This window comes from Chlorocebus sabaeus, chromosome 22 (assembly GCF_047675955.1).
Source record: "Chlorocebus sabaeus isolate Y175 chromosome 22, mChlSab1.0.hap1, whole genome shotgun sequence".
NCBI classification, from domain to species: Eukaryota; Metazoa; Chordata; class Mammalia; order Primates; family Cercopithecidae; genus Chlorocebus; species Chlorocebus sabaeus.
In genome coordinates, this window is record NC_132925.1 from 42,758,907 (window position 1) to 42,776,978 (window position 18,072).

Here is an 18,072-nt window from a genome sequence, read left to right on the forward strand (position 1 = left end):
AGCACCACTCACCCCACGACACCTCCATGAGGGCAGTTTCTGGTTTGTTAAAGGCTGAGCCCCTGGAGTGGGCCATCCCGAGCCTGTGGGGAGCTTCGTGTCCAGGGGGCTGGAATGAGAAGGGCTGCCCAGGCCCCAGGGCCTGCTCTGAGCTCTGCCTGTTTTTGGTCTTCCAGTCCGCAGCCGCCACAGCCCCAGGTCCCTGAGACTCCCTGGGCAGATGAGGGTGGCTCCGTTTATCACCTGACCGATGAAGACTTTGACCAGTTTGTGAAGGAACACTCCTCTGTCCTCGTCATGTTCCACGCCCCATGTGAGTGGAACTTTGCTCCTTCCCCTCCACACCCTCCTCTCTCAGAGTAGGATGAGCGTGGCGCTCTGCAATGTGAACCCAAGAAGCACTTATTTGTTGGATGCCAGGACCCGTGCTAAGCTGGGGGATGCAGTGGTGACGGGCAAGGTCCCCACCCTCATAGTGCACATGGCCTACCCCCCATTGCCATGGAAACAGCACAGAAGTCCTGATTGGGCTGCATTTGTCCCTTAGCTAGAGCTCAGTGAGGCTCCACCACCCCTAGCTCTGAGCATCTTCCTCCCAGTCAGCATGAATTGGAGAAATTAGGCTGGAAGCACCCTGAGATGTTACCTAGAATAGACTGGGCCTAGAAATAAAATTAGGGCTGATGCCTCATCTGGGGGCTCATGCCTATAATCCCAGCACTTTGGGAGGTTGAGGCAGGAGGATTGTTTAAGGCCAGGAGTTCAAGACCAGCCTGGGCAACATAGCAAGACCCCATCTCTACAAACAATAAAAAATTAGCCGGGCATGGTGGTGCACACAGGAGGGCCTGTGCTTGCCCGGGAGCTGAGAAGGCATAAGGAGGCCAGACTGGAGCTGCAGATCACCTAGCATCTAGAATGCCTTCTGTCTACTTCACCTGGTTGCAGTTTCAGCCTGAAATGACCACAGTGAATCAAGGAAGTAAAATGCTGTAAATGCTATCAAACGTGCTTGCGATAAGGGCTGGAAGGCCTGTGGCTCAGGAGTTTTCTGGGCCAGTGTCCTCCCTACTCCCATGGAGTGTGGAAAATTGACCATCGGTAGTTTCCAAGAGGGACAGGTCTGCCCCTGGGAAGGCAAACAAGGCCCCGTGAGAGCCAGGTGATGGCAGGCGCAGGCATGGAGTGTCGTGAGTAAGAGATTGTGGAGGAAAAGCAAGAGGTCAGTGCCTCACGGAGCAGGGCTGAAATCGCGAGGTCACGGTGCCTGAGGACGGTTAGTCCATAGAGGCATATTCTGTGAGGAGGAAATGTTATCACTCCTCTTAATCATAGGGTCCTCATGCCAACAATTGTGTGTCACCTGACGGCGGTAACAAATTGTCTTCCTGAAGGGTCATCTTCCATTTTACCCAGAGTGCCAAAAGTGAGTACGATTAGCCCCATTTTACAGATGAGACCATCACACAGAGAAATGACATAGACCGCCCACGGCTCCATGAGTCCTGAGCTGCTTCAGGCCTCAAGAGCCTTAGGATCCAGGAAGAACAGGGTCAGAGCCTGAGCCCTGGTCTCCTGGCCACCTCCCTTTCCCCCACAGTAGCTGTGGGTTTGGCTAGCCTGGGAATTGTTCACAAACGTACTCTTACCATGGATTTTCCTAACTCTTTCTTTCTTGCAAGTGCTAAATTCTTAAGGGAATCCAAAGGAAAGGTTTCCTATAACTCTTCTTCTGAGTTCCTAGAAAAGAGACCAAAACAAGCCCCCAAAACTAAGTTTCAAAAACCCTCCAGTCTTGTGGGCCTCTCCTGATGAAGCGCAATGATGGGGCCTTAGGGGCGTCTGCCTCAGGTCTGCTAGGGCCTTGGTGAGGGCATCCCCGAGGGTAAAGGTACCCAAAGAAGTGCCCACCGTGAGGCCAGCCAGGCAGCACTGCAGTTCTCTTCCTAGCTATAAAATACACTCCCTGGCCAGCCTCAGAGCTGCTGCTGGAAGCAAGTCTTTCAGGAAGTTATGTTGAACCTAGAGCTGAAATCACCCTGCTTGCACCCCATCCCAGCCATGACGGCAGATACTGGCTGGCTGTTTTCAGTTCTTCCTTGGGAACCTCCAGCGTCTTCACCGCCATGTGTCTGTCCTTCCAGTTACAGTCAGGAGAGGCCACCAGTCCCCTGGCCATTCATGGTTCTGTGCGTGTGAGTTTATTTCTGCTGGGCTGGCAGAGCGAGAGGGATCAGGGCAAAAGCACGTGGTTAGCTTCCTGATGTGCCACCCGTTAATGTTCCCATTAGATGGTAATAGCTCCGGAATAATTCTCTTTCTACACACTCTTTCATTAGGAGCATGGTCTTTAGCCTACGAAGGGATGGAATATACATGCTTTTTAGGGAGTTCAGAGCTCAGGACAGGTGAACTGAGCAGAGAGCTCGTAGCTGCCTGGCTTTGTACCTCATGCCAGAGTGCTTCTGAGAACCTCCAGTGATCAAGAAACCACTTTTGCAGTGTTTGAGGGACCTGGAGTAAAGAACAAATGCCAAGAGGCCAGAGACCAGCAGTGTCATCCCGGGTTTCCTAAGTGCAGAAAGGGTGAATTCCAGAAATCACAGTGTTCCAGGTGTCAGTCCCAGGCCAAATACAGAGTGATTTGGAGATAGACCATTTTAGAGACTCACAGAAACAAATTGGGATCCATCTAACATAGCAGACCACAGCTTCTACTCCAGATCGCTGAATGCGCTGCTTGGTTTGTCTCTTGGTACAGGATTGCTGAGCTTGATGAATTAGCATGTCTTTCTTTTATCAAGACATTTGACAAAATGAGTGGCTCTTTTCCTGAGTGTGATGGGGAGAATCAGACAGGATGGAGCTACCCTGAGGGGAAGCAGCCCCTGAATACATTGTGACTGTGAATCTGGCCTGAGTCTGTCTAGAGGGTATGTACTTGTTTTTAATCAGCAACTTTGTTAACAATATAAAAAGGCATACTTTCACATTTGGCAGGGTTAGCCTTGGGAAAAAGCTAACCAGCTGAAATATCAGGCCATGCATTGACATTTTGAAGTACCCCAACAAACCAAAATAGTGGGGTTCAAACTAAAAAGCTGAATTTATTTTTTATGACTCTATGCTAATTAAAAAAGTAATGCATATACATTTTGTCAAGCGATAATATAGGAAAGTATGGAGAAGAAAATTAAAATGCTTCCTGATACTGATTCCCAGAGAAGACCATGGTCTTTCCTTGTAGTGTTGTTTGTTTGTTTGTTTTCTTTTCTTTCTTTCCTTTTTGACACAGGGTCTCGCCCTGTCACTCAGGCTAGAGTGCAGTGGCACAAACACAGCTCACTGCAGCTTCAACCTCCTGGGCCCAGGTGATCTTCCCACCTCAGCCTCCTGTGTAGTTGGGACTACAGGTGTGCACCACCACACCTGGCTAATTTTTAAATTTTTTATAGAGATGGGATCTCACTTTGTTGCCCAGGCTGGTCTGCATTGTTGCTTCTATGCCCATAGTAAGTATTCAGTCAATGTTAGTTTCTTTCCCATATCCTGCTTAGAAAGGCCGGGAAGGGAAAGGGCCTTCAGCTTCCTCCTGATCTGTGCTGCCCCAAGGCGGTGCTCTCTGTCACCTGTGGGTTCCAGAGGCAAGTCACTTGCTTCTCTGCCTGGAACTGATGGGATACTTGTGAGGCCTCCCTGCTGGGCTCTTGGTAGGAAAGGCACACAGCACCCCTCCCTGTTCTGTGTTACCCTTCACCATGAGTGATGACTGACCTGGAGATGCCATGGGCCCTGCTCCTTTACCCTCTTGCCAGCACTCCCGCCACTCACTTCCCCCCTCAGCCTCCCCCGTCTCCCATTGTCTTACTTCCCTTTGTCTCCCAGCAACAGCCCATTAGAAACCCTCCACAGACACTTCAGTGGCCTCTCCAACTGATGCCTAAGTTGTCACTAAATACATGAGCCCGAGGCAGCCACAGTGCTAGGCCCTTCATATGGGTGATCTCCATCCTGCCGCAGGCCACACTGTCCCCCAGGAGCTGGGCTGGGCCTCCTGGGCAGGATAGGCTGAGTGTGAGCAGAGGGCTCTGAGAGGGGCGTTTGTAGCACTGCCAGTGACAGAGCCTGGGCCCAAAGCCAGGAGCAGCCTCTCTTGCTAGCACTTGGCTTCCCCTTTGTAGTGAGGCTTCGTGCCTGACCTCCCTCTGGTCCTCACGGTGGGGCCTCACATGTAGCCCCAGGCCCAGTTTTCCCACCCTGCAGGCGACAGAGATGCTCTCTGCAAAGGGTGTGTCAGCAGGACACTGGCTGCTGCCAGCCGTGGCACATTTTGTTTTTCTGCAGCGTTCTGTTTGAGAGAAGTCAGAGTGTGTGTGGCCATACTCATCTCTGCTTGTCACTGTTTTTTTCCCTCTCTAGTAACTCCAGGCCTGCATTAGCAGGGGAAGGACAGGCTGCTGTGGGACCACCTGAGTAGACATCATTTGTGTGGGGATGTTCAGGGGAGCAAAGCGGGCATCCCAGAGAGGGGTGTTCCTGAGGAGCAGCTCGTCTCTGCTAGGCCCGTGGACACCCATGCAGGTGCTGGGGATCCTGAGCACCCCCTGCCCTTCCTCTCCCCTGTGCTGCAGGACCTGTTGGGGGCCACGTGGCTCTACCCTTGCCCACCCCCTGACTCATCAACCCATTTTCCTTGGCAGCAGGTCTGAGATGGGATGTTTTCTTTGCCATAACTCGCCTCCAGCAAGTGTCTGCACTGCCTTCCAGGAGCCGGGCTGTTTCTGGCAGCAGGTCCCTATCAGACTCAAGATTTTCTGCTGCCATCTTTTTTTTTTTTTTTTCTTCAAGCTTTTAACTTTATTTTTGTCTTATTCTCAAAGCAATATATAACCTCTGTAGAAAACCTAGAAGGTAGAGTGAAATATAAATGATCAAGGAAAGAAACTACCTATAATCCCATTATCCAGAGGTAACCACTTTTTTTTTTTTTTTTTACACTTTTTGGCACCATTCTTGCTATTGTCGTTCATTTATTTTTTCCCCTTGTTTTTAACTTTTATTTTTAAAATGAATATACCATAAAATTGACCTTGTTTTTTAATCACATATATAGATTTGTGTAACTATCATGCCACTAAGTGCCTTCATGCTGTCATTTTACTTTATTCATTCATTCATTTATTTCTCTTTTTTTTTCTTTTATTTTTTTAGAGATGGAGTCTTACTATGTTGCTCAGGCTGGCCTCAAACTCTTGGGCTTAAGTGATCCTTCCACTTCAGCCTCCTGAGTAGCTGGGACTACAGGCACAGGCCACCACATCTGGCTAATTATTCAATTTCTTTTTGTAGAGATGGAGTCTCCTTGTGTTGCTCAGGCTGGTCTTGAACTCCTGGGCTCAAGTGATTCTCCTGCCTCAGCCTCCAAAGCAGTTGGGATTACAGGTGTGAGCCACTGCACTTGGCCACTTGTATTTTCTAATTACACAAATAATTTAAGAATAATATTAACAGTATTCTTGTTATCAGCAGTGCAAGGTTCAAGGGATACATAAGAGTACAGTGTAGACAGTGAAAATCCCTCACTTCCCATGCCGTGCCCCTTCTCAGGGCTGGTCACCACTCACAGTGGAGGATGGATCCTTCCTTCTCCTTCTGCAATGCTTCTACCTAAACAACAGGGGTTGGGTTTTTTTGTTTTTGTTTTTAACATAAATAGCACTACTTTCTATCCATTTTTCTGTGACTTGCTTTTTTTAAATGGTCAGTAGGTCTCGAAGATATTTTCATGTAAATATAGATATTGGCACCTAAATCTACCTCAATCTTTTTAACCATTGAATAGTATTTTATAATTTGGATATGCCAGAAATTTTAAACCATTCCACTATTGATAGGTATTGTATTTATCTCCAGTTTTTCACTATTCAAACAACATAGTGAGCATTGGTAAGCATATATAATTGGGAACATGTATAAATATTTGTGATTAATTCCTAAAAGTGAATTTCCCTGGCCCTGGGGTAAGTAAGCTTGAGCTTTGGTAGATGCTACCAAATTGCCCTACAGAAAGGTTTTCCCAACCCCAGCATGTGACAGAGCCTTTGTCCTCGCAGCCATGGATACTATCTGCCTTTTATATTTCTGCTAAGCTGGGCAAAAGAGCAGCTTGTCTGCAGCTATCTGACCTCTCGGGAAGCTGGACATCTTTTCATGTGATAATCAGCTTTTCATGTTTCTTCCGTGGACCACCTATTCACACGCTTTGCCCATTTTTCTGCTAGGTCTTTTTATTTATTTGTCTTTTTATTCTTGACCTAGAACTCTACAATTATAGATATTAATCTTTATCTGTTTTCTGTTTTCCATGTTCCGATAGTCTATTTCTTGCTCTAACTTTGTTTATGGTGCCTTTCATTGTACAAAGCTTTACATCCTTTTTAGCTAAATAATGGCTATTATATTTATTGGTCACTGATCACACTTACTATGGATCAGGCGTTGTTCTAGTACTTTCCACATTTTAACTCATTTAGTCTTCATTAAAAAATTCTGTGAATTTGATGTCATGATTAATTATTCTCATTTTATAAGTAAGGAAGGGGAGACACCAAGAGGTCAAGAAACATTCCGAAGGTCGCATAGCCAAAAAGTGCAGCCAGGATGAAATCCCAGGCTGTCCCAGAGGCCACAGCCTAACCACTGAGCCATTCTGCAAGTCTGCCTTCTCCCGTCCTGACCTCTGGGGTTTGTGGGTTGTTTAGGAAATTCTCCCTTAGGATATAAAAATAGTGCCCTATATTTTGTTACAATGTTTGTATTTTTCCATTTCTTTCTTTAATTCATCTCTATTTTTCATTTGTTTGTTGTGCCAGGTGGGAGGAAAGGATCTGATTTTCTTTCTTTCTTTTTCTTTCTTTTTTTTTTTTAGACAGGGTCTCACTCTGGTCACCCAGGCTGGAATGCAGTGGCATGATCATAACTCACTGCAATTTCAAACTCCTGGGTTCAAGTGATCCTCCTGCCTCAGCCTCCTAAGTAGCTAGGACTACAGGCACACACTACCACGCCTGGCTAATGTTTTAAATTTTTATAGCAGTGGAATTTCACTATGTTGCCCAAGCTGGTCTCAAACTCCTGGCCTCAAGCAATCTTCCTGCCTTGACCTCCCAAAGTTCTAGGATTATAAGCATGAGCCACTGCATCTGGCCCTAATTTTATTTATTTAAGTCTTTCATATGCATCTTTTTCCTTTACATTTTCCCCTTAACATTATCTTGTAGGCATTTTCATATGTTACTAAAAATGTTTTTTTTTACATGCTTTTTGTGGCCACATAATATTCCACTGTATAATATAATGACACTGTAAATTAGTTAACTAGCATCATAATATTGAAAGTTTGAGTTGTTGACCATATTTCCCATTATAAGTCATGCTGCAAAGAACATTTTAATGCATAAATATTTGTCTACATGTCAGATTATTTCCTTAGGATAGAAACCTGGAAGTAAAATTTTAAAAGCTTGTTTATCCACATTTTGCACTAACATAAAGGAAAAAACAAACTCTTTGCATAAAAGGAGGGGCCATGTAATGAATAGAGGCATCTGTGAGTGTGTGAGTCTTCCCCAAGATGCCTGTAACCGTCAAGGAGTCCACTTTCGTGCTTATGCATTTGGAAGCCTTAAAAGAGCTTTGAGGTCTCTGTAGGCCCCTCCGTGTCCGTATTTCTGCTGGCGTTTGTAGGAAACCCTCCCTCCCTGGCATGCCCCAAGCCAGATTCCAAGCAAGGCAGGAAGCAGGCTCTTCTAGAGGCCCAAGTACTACCCCAGTACCCTGGCTACCAGGGAGCTTTACAGATTAATCTAGTCCCCTGGGAAATTCTGGTTCCAGCATCCAGGAAAGCCCTATAGCTGGTCTGTAATAAAATCATAAGAATAATTGAATTTAATGAAATCCAGAGGAATCTGAGGGCTTGGGGTCGACAGGAGGCCAACATTCCCACAGCCAGAAAAGAGCATGATCAAGGAGTTGATGTGCAGACCTCTATGCCAGATCATGGAAATCAGAGTAAGTGCACTTACACAGATGATAAAAGCCCAACAAGGAAGTTTAGCAATAAAACTTAATGGCCCCTCAAATCACAATCAGGACACGGAATGCAGTGGGCCAGAGTCCCGCTCCCCGCGTGTAACCCTCCTCCTCCAGCTGTCCTACAGCCAGAGACATCATGAAGGCCAGGCCCAGGGGGCTGGTGCTCAGGTCACGGCCAGCTCTATCCATCACCTGTGGCTCCCCAAGACAGGAGGGTGTCAGGGAGGGAGGTGTTTGCTCAGCCAGACCTTTCTCCTCCTGTGGGCCTGGCCAGTTCCTCATCTTAAACTCTGTTTGCAGAAGTTTATTGCTTAGCCTTAGTGTCTTATTCAGGGTCAGAGGGAATTGATGCTAGAATTGAAAACCATAACGATATCAAGAGAATTCTAGGGTATGTATGGGAAACTTTAGAACAACATCCTTAGATATTAGAGATTTGGGGAGACATTTTTCTCCTAGTGAGGTGCAGAGGAGGCACAAAGATGGTAGTGGTAAGGGGAGGAGAGGGGGTGTACACAGTAAATGGCTTGGTTGCCAGTTCTGCTCATTCGAGGTGTTTAGTCATATTAACGACTATTTGAGTGCAAGCCATGACCCTTGCCCATAAAGAATTTAGTCCTGCCAAACCTTGTGTGCACAGGTGTAAACCTAGCAACCTAACAAGTCATGAGGCTAATTCATTCAGGAAGTGTGTGGAGCAGCGTGGGCAGTATCAGGAATACAGTGGCCAACTAGACAAGACAGCTGAGCCCCTGCCTGCACATACAGAGCCTCCATTCCAGTTGAGGGGATGGGCAGGGAACAAGTGAGCAGATTACTCCAGCTGCTTTGAGTACAATTAAGAAAACAAAACAGGTTATTGGGAGAAAGCATGATAGCGTGAGGTGCCTTTGGGATGGGTGGTCAGGGAGGGTCTCCTAGAAGGTGAAATTTGAGTGGAAGCCTGAGTGGCTGATGTAAAGGGGTGAGCCGCACATGGGAAAGAACATGTTGCAGGGCCCTGGGGTAGAAATGAGCTTGGTGTGATTGCAGAAGAGAAGGAGAGCCAGAGGCTGCAGTAGGAGTGACCTGAGTTGAGGTTGAAGGTAGGCAGGACTTAGACTGTGTGGGGTCTGTAGCCATAGTAAGTTTGGATTTGAATCTACCTGTGATAGGAAGCCACTGGGAAGTTTTAAGCAAAGGGATTTGATATGATTGATGTTTTGAAAATATACCCCAGCTGCCCTTAAATAACAGAAGACAGCAGTATCACAGTCACAAAGCAACACAAAATTAAACGCCATAGAAATACCTGAATAAGAAGTATTTTGTAATTAAAAGAGAAACAGATCATTTGATGGGGCTACAGTGAACTGGGAAGACTCAAAGCAGGGGCCAGAACCAAGGCAGGATTGTGAGGGGTTGTCCAGGGTGGATGCTGCCTGTGGAGAGGTCCTATCCATCAGGACAGGGGCTGGGAGGAAGAGGGGGCAGGTGGTGATGGCCCTGGGGGATTTGTTACTTCATCTTCCAGAGCCACAATTTCTGGCACTGTAAAACGGACCTACTGAGCTGTGTCACGTGTCTGGTGGGGCTGCTGCAATACAGTGTGGAAGCCCAGCACAGATTGCGAGTGCTTTCCTTATAGAGGTAGGGAATTCTGGGAGCTGAGGCCGAAGTCCAGGAGACAGCCACGTGTGTGAGCTGCAGAAACTGGTTTCCTGGTATCCACCTCAGCTGGCTTCCCATGTCTGTGGCAGACATTGCAAGGTGGTCACGGCTCCTCTTCCCAGTGAGCCAGTTCTCAGACTCAGCCTCTGTCTCAGGCCCACTGCTGATGGAAGCTGGCAGGTGGAATGAAACCCGCTTGCCACCCTAGCAGGGCCGTGGCGTCAAAGGCCTGGAGCCTGATAAAGGGATGAAGTAAACCTCCCTACCAGCACAGAGTGAATTCTCATCTTCAGGAGTCCTGCCACATCAGCTGGGTCACTTTCGAAAGAAACAGTGATTCGCAGTGAATGGCAACGGCTGGCTTTTCTTTGTCTTCCCTCCCCCGACTCCTGCTGCAGTCCCACTGTCCACCTTGACCGTGGGCCCTGCCAGCAGCTGGCCTGACAGCACCATCCATATCATGGAGGGTATGGGGAGAGTGGTCAAGGGAGCCTCTCTTCCCTACCTCTCCCAACTCCCACGGAGGCCACCCAGGGCCTCACACCTGTATTTCCTGAGGCCTCCCTGTGTGTCCTCCACTATGTGCTGCTGGGCCGAGTCAGTCTGTCTCAGGGCAGTGGACCTTTGAGGACTTTGCAGGGACCACTCAGGTCTCTCAGAGCAGGTTGAACTCACTCACAGCCGCAGGCGAGTCTCTGAGCTTCCTTCTCCTGCAGTTCGTTCATGCAGGGTGAGCCCCTCACTCTGCCCCAGTCGGAGGAGGTCAGCCTGAGAGCAGGAGAATGGGGGGCTCACCTTGGACAGGTGCAGGGAGCAGCAGCCTGGGGGTGCCCCAGGGGCAGGGAGATCCCTTTAAGAACTGTAGAATTTTTTTCATCCTGACCATGGCCCCAAAGGATGGTTTACTCCACTCTATTTTAGTGAGAAGCAAAAAAATAATTTTTAATCTTAATATACCTCATATTAAGTCAGTAGTCCGTGTTCTTCCGCTTCCCCTCCCATTGGAAAGTGATTGGCTTGGAGTCTGGTGGCCTCCTTTGTCCTGGCTCCTAACCCCAGTTCTGAGGATCCCGCTGGAATTATACATACATGTGGAGTATATGTATCAGTGTGGGGAAGGAGAGGAGAGGCTTTTGTGACAGTCTCAAGAATGTGACTGCCGGGGAGGCTCAGACTCCTGCCCCAGCTCTCCCTGGTCCTCTCACTGCTGAGGTGGGGGCCACTGCCTAGAGGGAGGGGCCTGCCTACTGTCCCCCACTGGATCACAGGCTGCACCTGTCCCATTGGAAGCAGGCTCAGGGAAATACAAATAGCACTGCATGCTTTTGTTTCAGGTGCATCCTATTAAATGGGCTTTTGTGGTTGCCCCTGGGAATCTGCATGTAATCGGTGTGTAAAATTGTTTCTGTGGGGAAAACAGCCAACTTAACAAAACAACCCTTTTGTAACTGGATTATTTAGGCGACACATGGCTTGTGATGATGCTAATGTTCATTTCTGGAAAGTGATATTCTTGTCATTCAAAATAATGATGACCTTGATGCCTCTACAGCTCATGATAGGGGGGATCCCAAGTGGGGTCTAGTCAGACCATAAACTCCCAATGTTGTCTAACCCGTGTGCATTTTTCTGGAAGAAGGGTTTACCACTTTGATCATGATCTCCATAATGTCTGACTGCAGGGAACATTAAGAACATCTGCTGTGGAGAACCAGGCCAGGAACAGCCAAGCTGCCCTGCCCAGCCCAGGGGCAGCCTCTAGGCGGCTGAGCTTAGCAGTCCCAGAGGAGCCCTTAGGAGCACTTCTGGGGCTGTGTGCCTTGCTCAGCCCTGGCAGCAGAGTTCTGCACTGCTGAATTGAGCATGGGGACATCCTTGTTTATCTGAGGCTACTCCTGCCCTCCTGACTGGGACCTCTGTCCTCTGTCTCTAACTTGCCCCCATGTGTCCTTTCATCTGCCACCTCCAGGAGGTCTTCTCAAGCCCCTGGTCACCCCAGGAGTTGTCTACTAGTTATTTAATTAGGACTCTTCATTGCTGACCAGTAAATATTTATCATATATCTATTAAATGATGATCCTTTTGCTTCATGGGGAGGTAGAAGGTAAAAAAAAACCTCAAGTCCCACCTTTAGAGTCACCATCTGGGGCCAGACACGGTGGCTCACGCCTGTAATCCCAGCACTTTGGGAGGCCGAGGCAGGTAGATCACGAGGTCAGGAGATCGAGACCATCCTGGCTAACACAGTGAAACCCCGTCTCTACTAAAAATACAAAAAACTAGCCGGGCATTATGGCGGGCGCCTGTAGTCCCAGCTACTTGGGAGGCTGAGGCGGGAGAATTGCTTGAACCCAGGAGGCAGAGGTTGCAGTGAGCTGAGATCGCGCCACTGTACTCCAGCCTGGGCGACAGAGCGAGTCTCCATCTCAAAAAAAAAAACAAAAACCAGAGAGTCACTGTCCGGTACTTAGAGCCCAGCGTGATGAGTGTGTAGTGTGTGTACAATATGTAATAGGGCTAAAAGCAGCTGCCAGCTCCCCCAGGGCTGCCAGGGCAGGTGAGGAGTGCTCTTCCTCTGGTTCATCCCTTGAAGACATCATGTGTGCCACTATATTCCCCTCTGGACCAAAGACCATGGTCCTGTCTGTCATTATGCTGGAAGATTCTAAGGGCTAATGCCTTTTCTACCCTTTCTTCTGCATCATAGCCCAACAGGAGTAGGGAGCTTCCTAGATAATGGCAGCAGAGATGCCTGTATACCCAGCAGTTCCTCCTCTTCTTGTTGTGGAGCCTCCCAGTTGAGGGTTAGCAGTGTCTCTCTTCTTGGATCCACCTGGGAAGAACAGACATGTTGGTGTGGCTCAGAACTGTAGTCACTCCCTTGGCTGCATTCCATGAGGGTCAGTGCCCTTGACCAAGTCATGTCTCCAGTGCTCTGTCCAGAGGAGGAGCTTGACAACACTGCCTGGGAGCTCGAGGATTGGTTTGGTTTTCTGTTATCAGTTAAGTGGGGAGTAGCACTCCAGGGTCCCTTGTCCCTGAGAGGGACAGGGTGAGGATGAGCTGAGGAAGCCAGGTACAGGCAGGAGTGGAGTGGAGAGATTAAGCATGAGACAGGTTCATGTCTCACCTGGAGCTGACTTATGCAGAAATGGCCTTGGAGGAGGAGACAGGAGCTTTCATCCCTGCCGTGTGCTCAGCTGGAGGCAGGAAAGCCGATTCCATAGCTCAGTGGGAGGTCTCCTCTGATTATACTGTTTGACTTTCTGTCTTCATTTCTTCTTGTCTTTCTTTTTCCTAACAATCAGTGGTAGAATTACAGCGTTCTCAGCTCCCACACAGTAGCACACCCCCAAGAAGGTTGAGTCACGACCTGTCATCCACTGATCCTGGTTAATGCGTGGTCCCCGCACAGCCGGGCTCACCTTCTGAGCAGCCTCCAGCCTAAGCCAGTCTGCAGACCCCTCACCTCCCAGTCCCTCCAGCATCAGAGGCCAGAAAGTACTCTTTCTATTAAAATGAAAACGATGTACAAATGTCGAGGTCTGTCATCCACACGAAGTGCTTAATTTCTTTTTAATGCATCAAATTTTATGATTTGTGACATCTTACTGTGTTCATGTGGCTGTAAGAAAAGGACGGAGCAGTTTCTATCCCAAGAAAATCCTATCATGTCATGTGGGGACAACTGGAATGTAATTATGTCCCATACTCATGCTTCTGTGAATTTTTATGCCCAGCTCAGGGCCTCAGACTGCCTTCTGTCCAGAGAAGATGATGATGATGATCACGGCATAGTGCCACAACCTCCACGCTGCCTGCAGCTGGGGCCTCTCACCAGATCGGTTGGGTTTTCAACCCAGTTCTGTGACCCACGGCTGTGTATATAGCCCTGGGCAGTCACCTGCCCTCTTGGTGCCTCAATTATCTAATCCATAGAATGGAGATAATGTCAGTTTCTACTCTGTGGGGCGGTTTGAGGCTGTAAAGCACTGGTCAGTACCTGGCACACCAGGGCTACATACACGTTGCCCATATTCTTTATGTAGTTGTTTTATTTTTGTGTCTGGAGTACCTTCCCAATACCTCAACCCACTTCTGGTGGATTAAGCAAAATATTTCTTTTCTTTGAGCTGGTACTGCTGCTGCTTTTCTCCCAGGTCCCCCCAGTGTCTGGGAATGGGGCTGAGCTGCCTTACAGAGGTGGCGCAGGGGAGCATCCCGAGGGCCCCTGTGCCATAAGAATGGTTTCTCTTGATCTCGCCCCACAGGGTGTGGCCACTGTAAGAAAATGAAGCCGGAGTTTGAGAAGGCAGCAGAAGCCCTCCATGGAGAAGCGGATGTAAGCTTTCTTTCCTTCCCCTCACCGTTCTCTTTGAAAGAATCATTGACAGGTGGAATCATTATGACTTTGCCCTACAAGCCCTGCTGCAGCTCCCCTGGTCCCTGGAGGCCAGCAGTACCTCTGTGTGCCCAAGTAGAACACCTTAGACAGATGGGATCCTAGAGGAGGGCAGAAGGACTATTGGGCCATGTTCCCGTGCCCGTCCGGGTGACCTCTACCTGCTCTCTCTCTTCTCTGGGACCCTGGCTAATGGGAACAGATGCCAATCTACTCAACATGGATGGTGGGGCAGATTCAAAAGCCTCATCTCAGCTCCTAAATGAGAAATGGCCATGCCAGTGTTCAGTTGTTCCCTGGGATATGGGAGCCCATCGGGCTAGCCACCCCAGTTAAATTCCGGCAGGTCCAGGATGGGCTGTGGGGGCAGCGTCTGGGCTCCTGTGTTCCACCAGCACCGCGTCTGAGGCTATAATGCATGGTTGGCCTTTCCCCCATCCCAGAGCTCTGGTGTCCTTGCAGCTGTCGATGCCACTGTCAACAAGGCCCTGGCAGAAAGATTCCACATCTCAGAGTTTCCTACATTGAAGTATTTTAAGAGTGGAGAGAAATATGCAGTGCCGGTGCTCAGGACAAAGAAGAAGCTTCTCGAGTGGATGCAAAAGTAAGTGTTACGATCTCAACAGCACATCCTAACTGCCGGCTGGCGGCCCCTGGAGACCACCTTGAGGAGGTGAAGTAAACTTTATGGTCAATGTCCTGGGCTCAGGCCCACAGGATTCAAGTCGGATCTGACTTCCTCAACCCTAAAACCACCCTTTATGTGCTGATCACGTGTCCTGATCAGCAGGTCACTGCTGGCAGTCCTTCTGGACGCAGCTTCATCGACACACTAAACCGTGTGTTGCTTTTTCTCTGTCTCAGCCTCCTTAGGCCCAGGTCTCATTGTCTGCATTTTATTCCAGTCCCTTTGAATAAATGAAGGAGACACAGCTCTTCATAGCCAGAGCTAGACTCATTTCGTCCAGGTTTGCTAGTGGTTGGCCGGGCCTCTGGTAGTGTCCACAGGGCAGGCCGCGGTGGTTTGCAGCTGAGGATAAAGATTTTGAAGAGCCCCCTCAGCCTGTGTATTAGTTTGCTAGTGTTGCCATAACAAAGTAATAAACCAGGTGGCTCAACAATATAATATAACAATATAACAGAAGTTTATTTTCTTACAATTTTGTTTTGTTTTGTTTTGAGACAGTCTCACTCAGTCACCCAAGCTGGAGGCACAATCTCAGCTCACTGCAGCCTCCACCTCCCAGGTTTAAGCGATTCTCCTGCCTTAGCCTCCCAGGTAGCTGGGATTACAGGCACATGCCATCATGCCTGGCTAATTTTTTGTATTTTTAGTAGAGACAGGTTTCACCATGTTGCCCAGGCTGGTCTCCTAAGCTCAAGTGATCCACCCACCTCAGCCTCCCAAAGTGCCAGGATTACAGGCATGAGCCACTGTGTGCAGCCTATTTTCTTACAATTTTGGAGGCTAGAAATCAGAGATCAAGATGTTGGCAGGGTTGGTTTCTTCTGAGGCCCCTCCCCTTGGCCATCTGCCTGTGACTTCCCATGGCCGCCCCTCTATATGTATCTGTGACCTAATCTGCTCTTCTTATGAGGACACCAGTCATGTTGGATGAGAGCACACCCTAATGACCTCATCTTAACTGAATTATCCCTTTAAAGGGATAATTTATCTCTAGATATAGTCACATTCTGAGATAATGGGGGTTAGGACCTCAACATATGAATTAGAGGGGGACACAGTTGAACCTATACGGTCTGAGCTACTTTGTTAGGACATTGGTCAGATATGAGGTGTTTATTTAAAACACAGACTCAGACTCTGATTCAAGAGGTGTGAATGGGAACCTCAGCCATGGTGTTCTGAGAAACACCAGCTTGTGGAATGGCAGCAAAGTTGCCACTAGATTCAGGGGAGGCCTCTGGCAAGAGGTGAATGGACTGGTGACATCCTGGCCTCGGCTTCTCCCACTTTGTCCTGCTCGTCCACTGGGAGGATTTGGAAAGTAGCCAGGCCTTTGTCTTAGGGACCAGAGGAAAACGATGGTTTGCCTCTGAAACGGACAAGGTGCTCACTGTCAAGGCCTTCTAGTGTCTGAAGCAAGTGGCTTGTTCACACCCACTTTTCCAGCCTTGCTCTGGTGCCAGGGCTGGTTCACTGGAAAGGACTGGGTGGGGCGGGGGATCTGGCCAGGTCCCTGTGATGCTTGGACTTATGGTTAGAGAGCCGAGGGAATCCGCTGCTGCTACTGAGAGCCTGAAAAGCACTCAGGCTAAGTGCTTTCAGGTTTAAGTACTTTCTTAAGCGTTTTTAGGTCAAGAGCATGGGCTTTGGAGTCTGAGAGACCTGGGCTTAGATCGTGACCTTGAGCCATTTCTTTGACGCCTCTAAGCCCCAGCTTCCCATCTCCATCTATGTAAGATGGAGACAGTAATTTCCCCATAGACTTGTCTAGGGAATTAAATGAGGAATTAAAAAGGGGAGTTGGGTTATAGAGAGGGGAGCAGGGGAGCAAAGGCTATTGCAAGGCCCTCGAGATCCATCCTTGCATGAGGCAGAGTGGAAGGACCCAGTGGACAGCAAGAGACTGAGAAGCAATAATATTTATCCAACACCTGGCATTTATTAGAGCATCTAGGCTCTCAGTAAATATCAGTTCCTTGACTGAGTAGATGCTTTACATATATTCTGTACTCTTCATAAAGATCCTATTGTCCTCATTTAACAGAAAAGAAAATGGAGACTCAGAGGGGTTTAGTAACTTACCTAAGGTTGCACAGCTGGTAAGGTTGCACAGCTGGACTTGAACCCAGGCCCACCTCACTCCTTGGCCCATGCTCTCCACCAGAACAAAGGCTGAGAAGCAGAAAATAATGAACAATAATGTAGGGTCCTAGAGGGGGCAGGAAGGAGGGACCTAGGAGCCCAAGTGGAGGTGGCACTATGCCCTTGTCAAGGAGTTCATGGCCCACAACTGGGGGGCTGCCCTGCCCTAAAATGGGGTCAAGTCTTCCGTATTTTACAAAATGGCTCCTTAATGGGCTTCTCAGAGGGAATCAGGGAAGATCTTTGCTGGTGGCACAGATTTGTTTGCGTTTGAACTACGGTTTTAAAATGAAATTTTAGAAGGATTGTAGTGGTTTCTTCATGCATGTTCCCCCAAGTGGTTGGGACATTGAGGGTGGACTTCCTTGCCCATCTAAAAATCTCTCCTCATGGCTGCCTCCCCGCTCCCCTGGCTTCTTGCAGCCCTGAGGCCCCCCCGCCGCCAGAGCCCACGTGGGAAGAGCAGCAGACAAGCGTGTTGCACCTGGTGGGGGACAACTTCCGGGAGACCCTGAAGAAGAAGAAACACACCTTGGTCATGTTCTACGCCCCTTGTAAGTAGCTTGGGTGCTCACTGAGTGGCACGGTAAGAGGTGTTTGGCCCCACCAAACCAAGAAGACCTGCACACCCACCCCAGGGACCAAGGCAGCTATGAACCAGGCTCTCCAATTTTATTCCAGGCTGAGAGGCCCTTCAAATCCAGGGCCTCTTTTGTCAGCCTTGTTGGACTCTCCTTCCTTTGGGGCAGCCTTTCTCGTGTCCTAAATCCCTCTGCCTCTGTGCTGGTTCCCTCTTGTCCCTGGGCTTCTCCATGCCCCTGTCCCCTACTCGTACACTTCCCACTCCTCAGCTGCCTCCGCCCCGTCTTCCTCCTCCAGACACTTGGAACCCCCTCTCCCTGCCCTTCCAAATGGCTCTGGAGCCGTGACATAGGCACAGCCACATTCACTCCTGAGCTCCTGTGCTGTTCTCGTTTTAATCAGAGCTTAAGCTGAAGAAGTGACACGTCTGCCGACATTGACGTCTGTGACCTCGGGTTTCTGTGTATTCCCATTTTGAAGTTGTTAATTGATACTTACAATGAAAGGTTCTTAG

General features: G+C 48.7%; 1 protein-coding gene across 2 annotated transcripts in view; it reads left to right on the forward strand.

Annotated features, from left to right (window-relative positions):
- The window catches only part of PDIA5 (protein disulfide isomerase family A member 5), a 92,788-nt gene that overhangs the window by 63,560 nt on the left and 11,156 nt on the right, over nucleotides 1–18,072 (forward strand). For both annotated transcript variants that reach the window (XM_007985591.3, XM_007985593.3), the window contains exons 11-14: nucleotides 177–313; nucleotides 14,016–14,086; nucleotides 14,590–14,750; nucleotides 17,400–17,530. In XM_007985591.3, coding sequence (XP_007983782.2) covers nucleotides 177–313; nucleotides 14,016–14,086; nucleotides 14,590–14,750; nucleotides 17,400–17,530 — 500 coding nt within the window. The remainder of the gene's footprint in view (nucleotides 1–176; nucleotides 314–14,015; nucleotides 14,087–14,589; nucleotides 14,751–17,399; nucleotides 17,531–18,072) is intronic.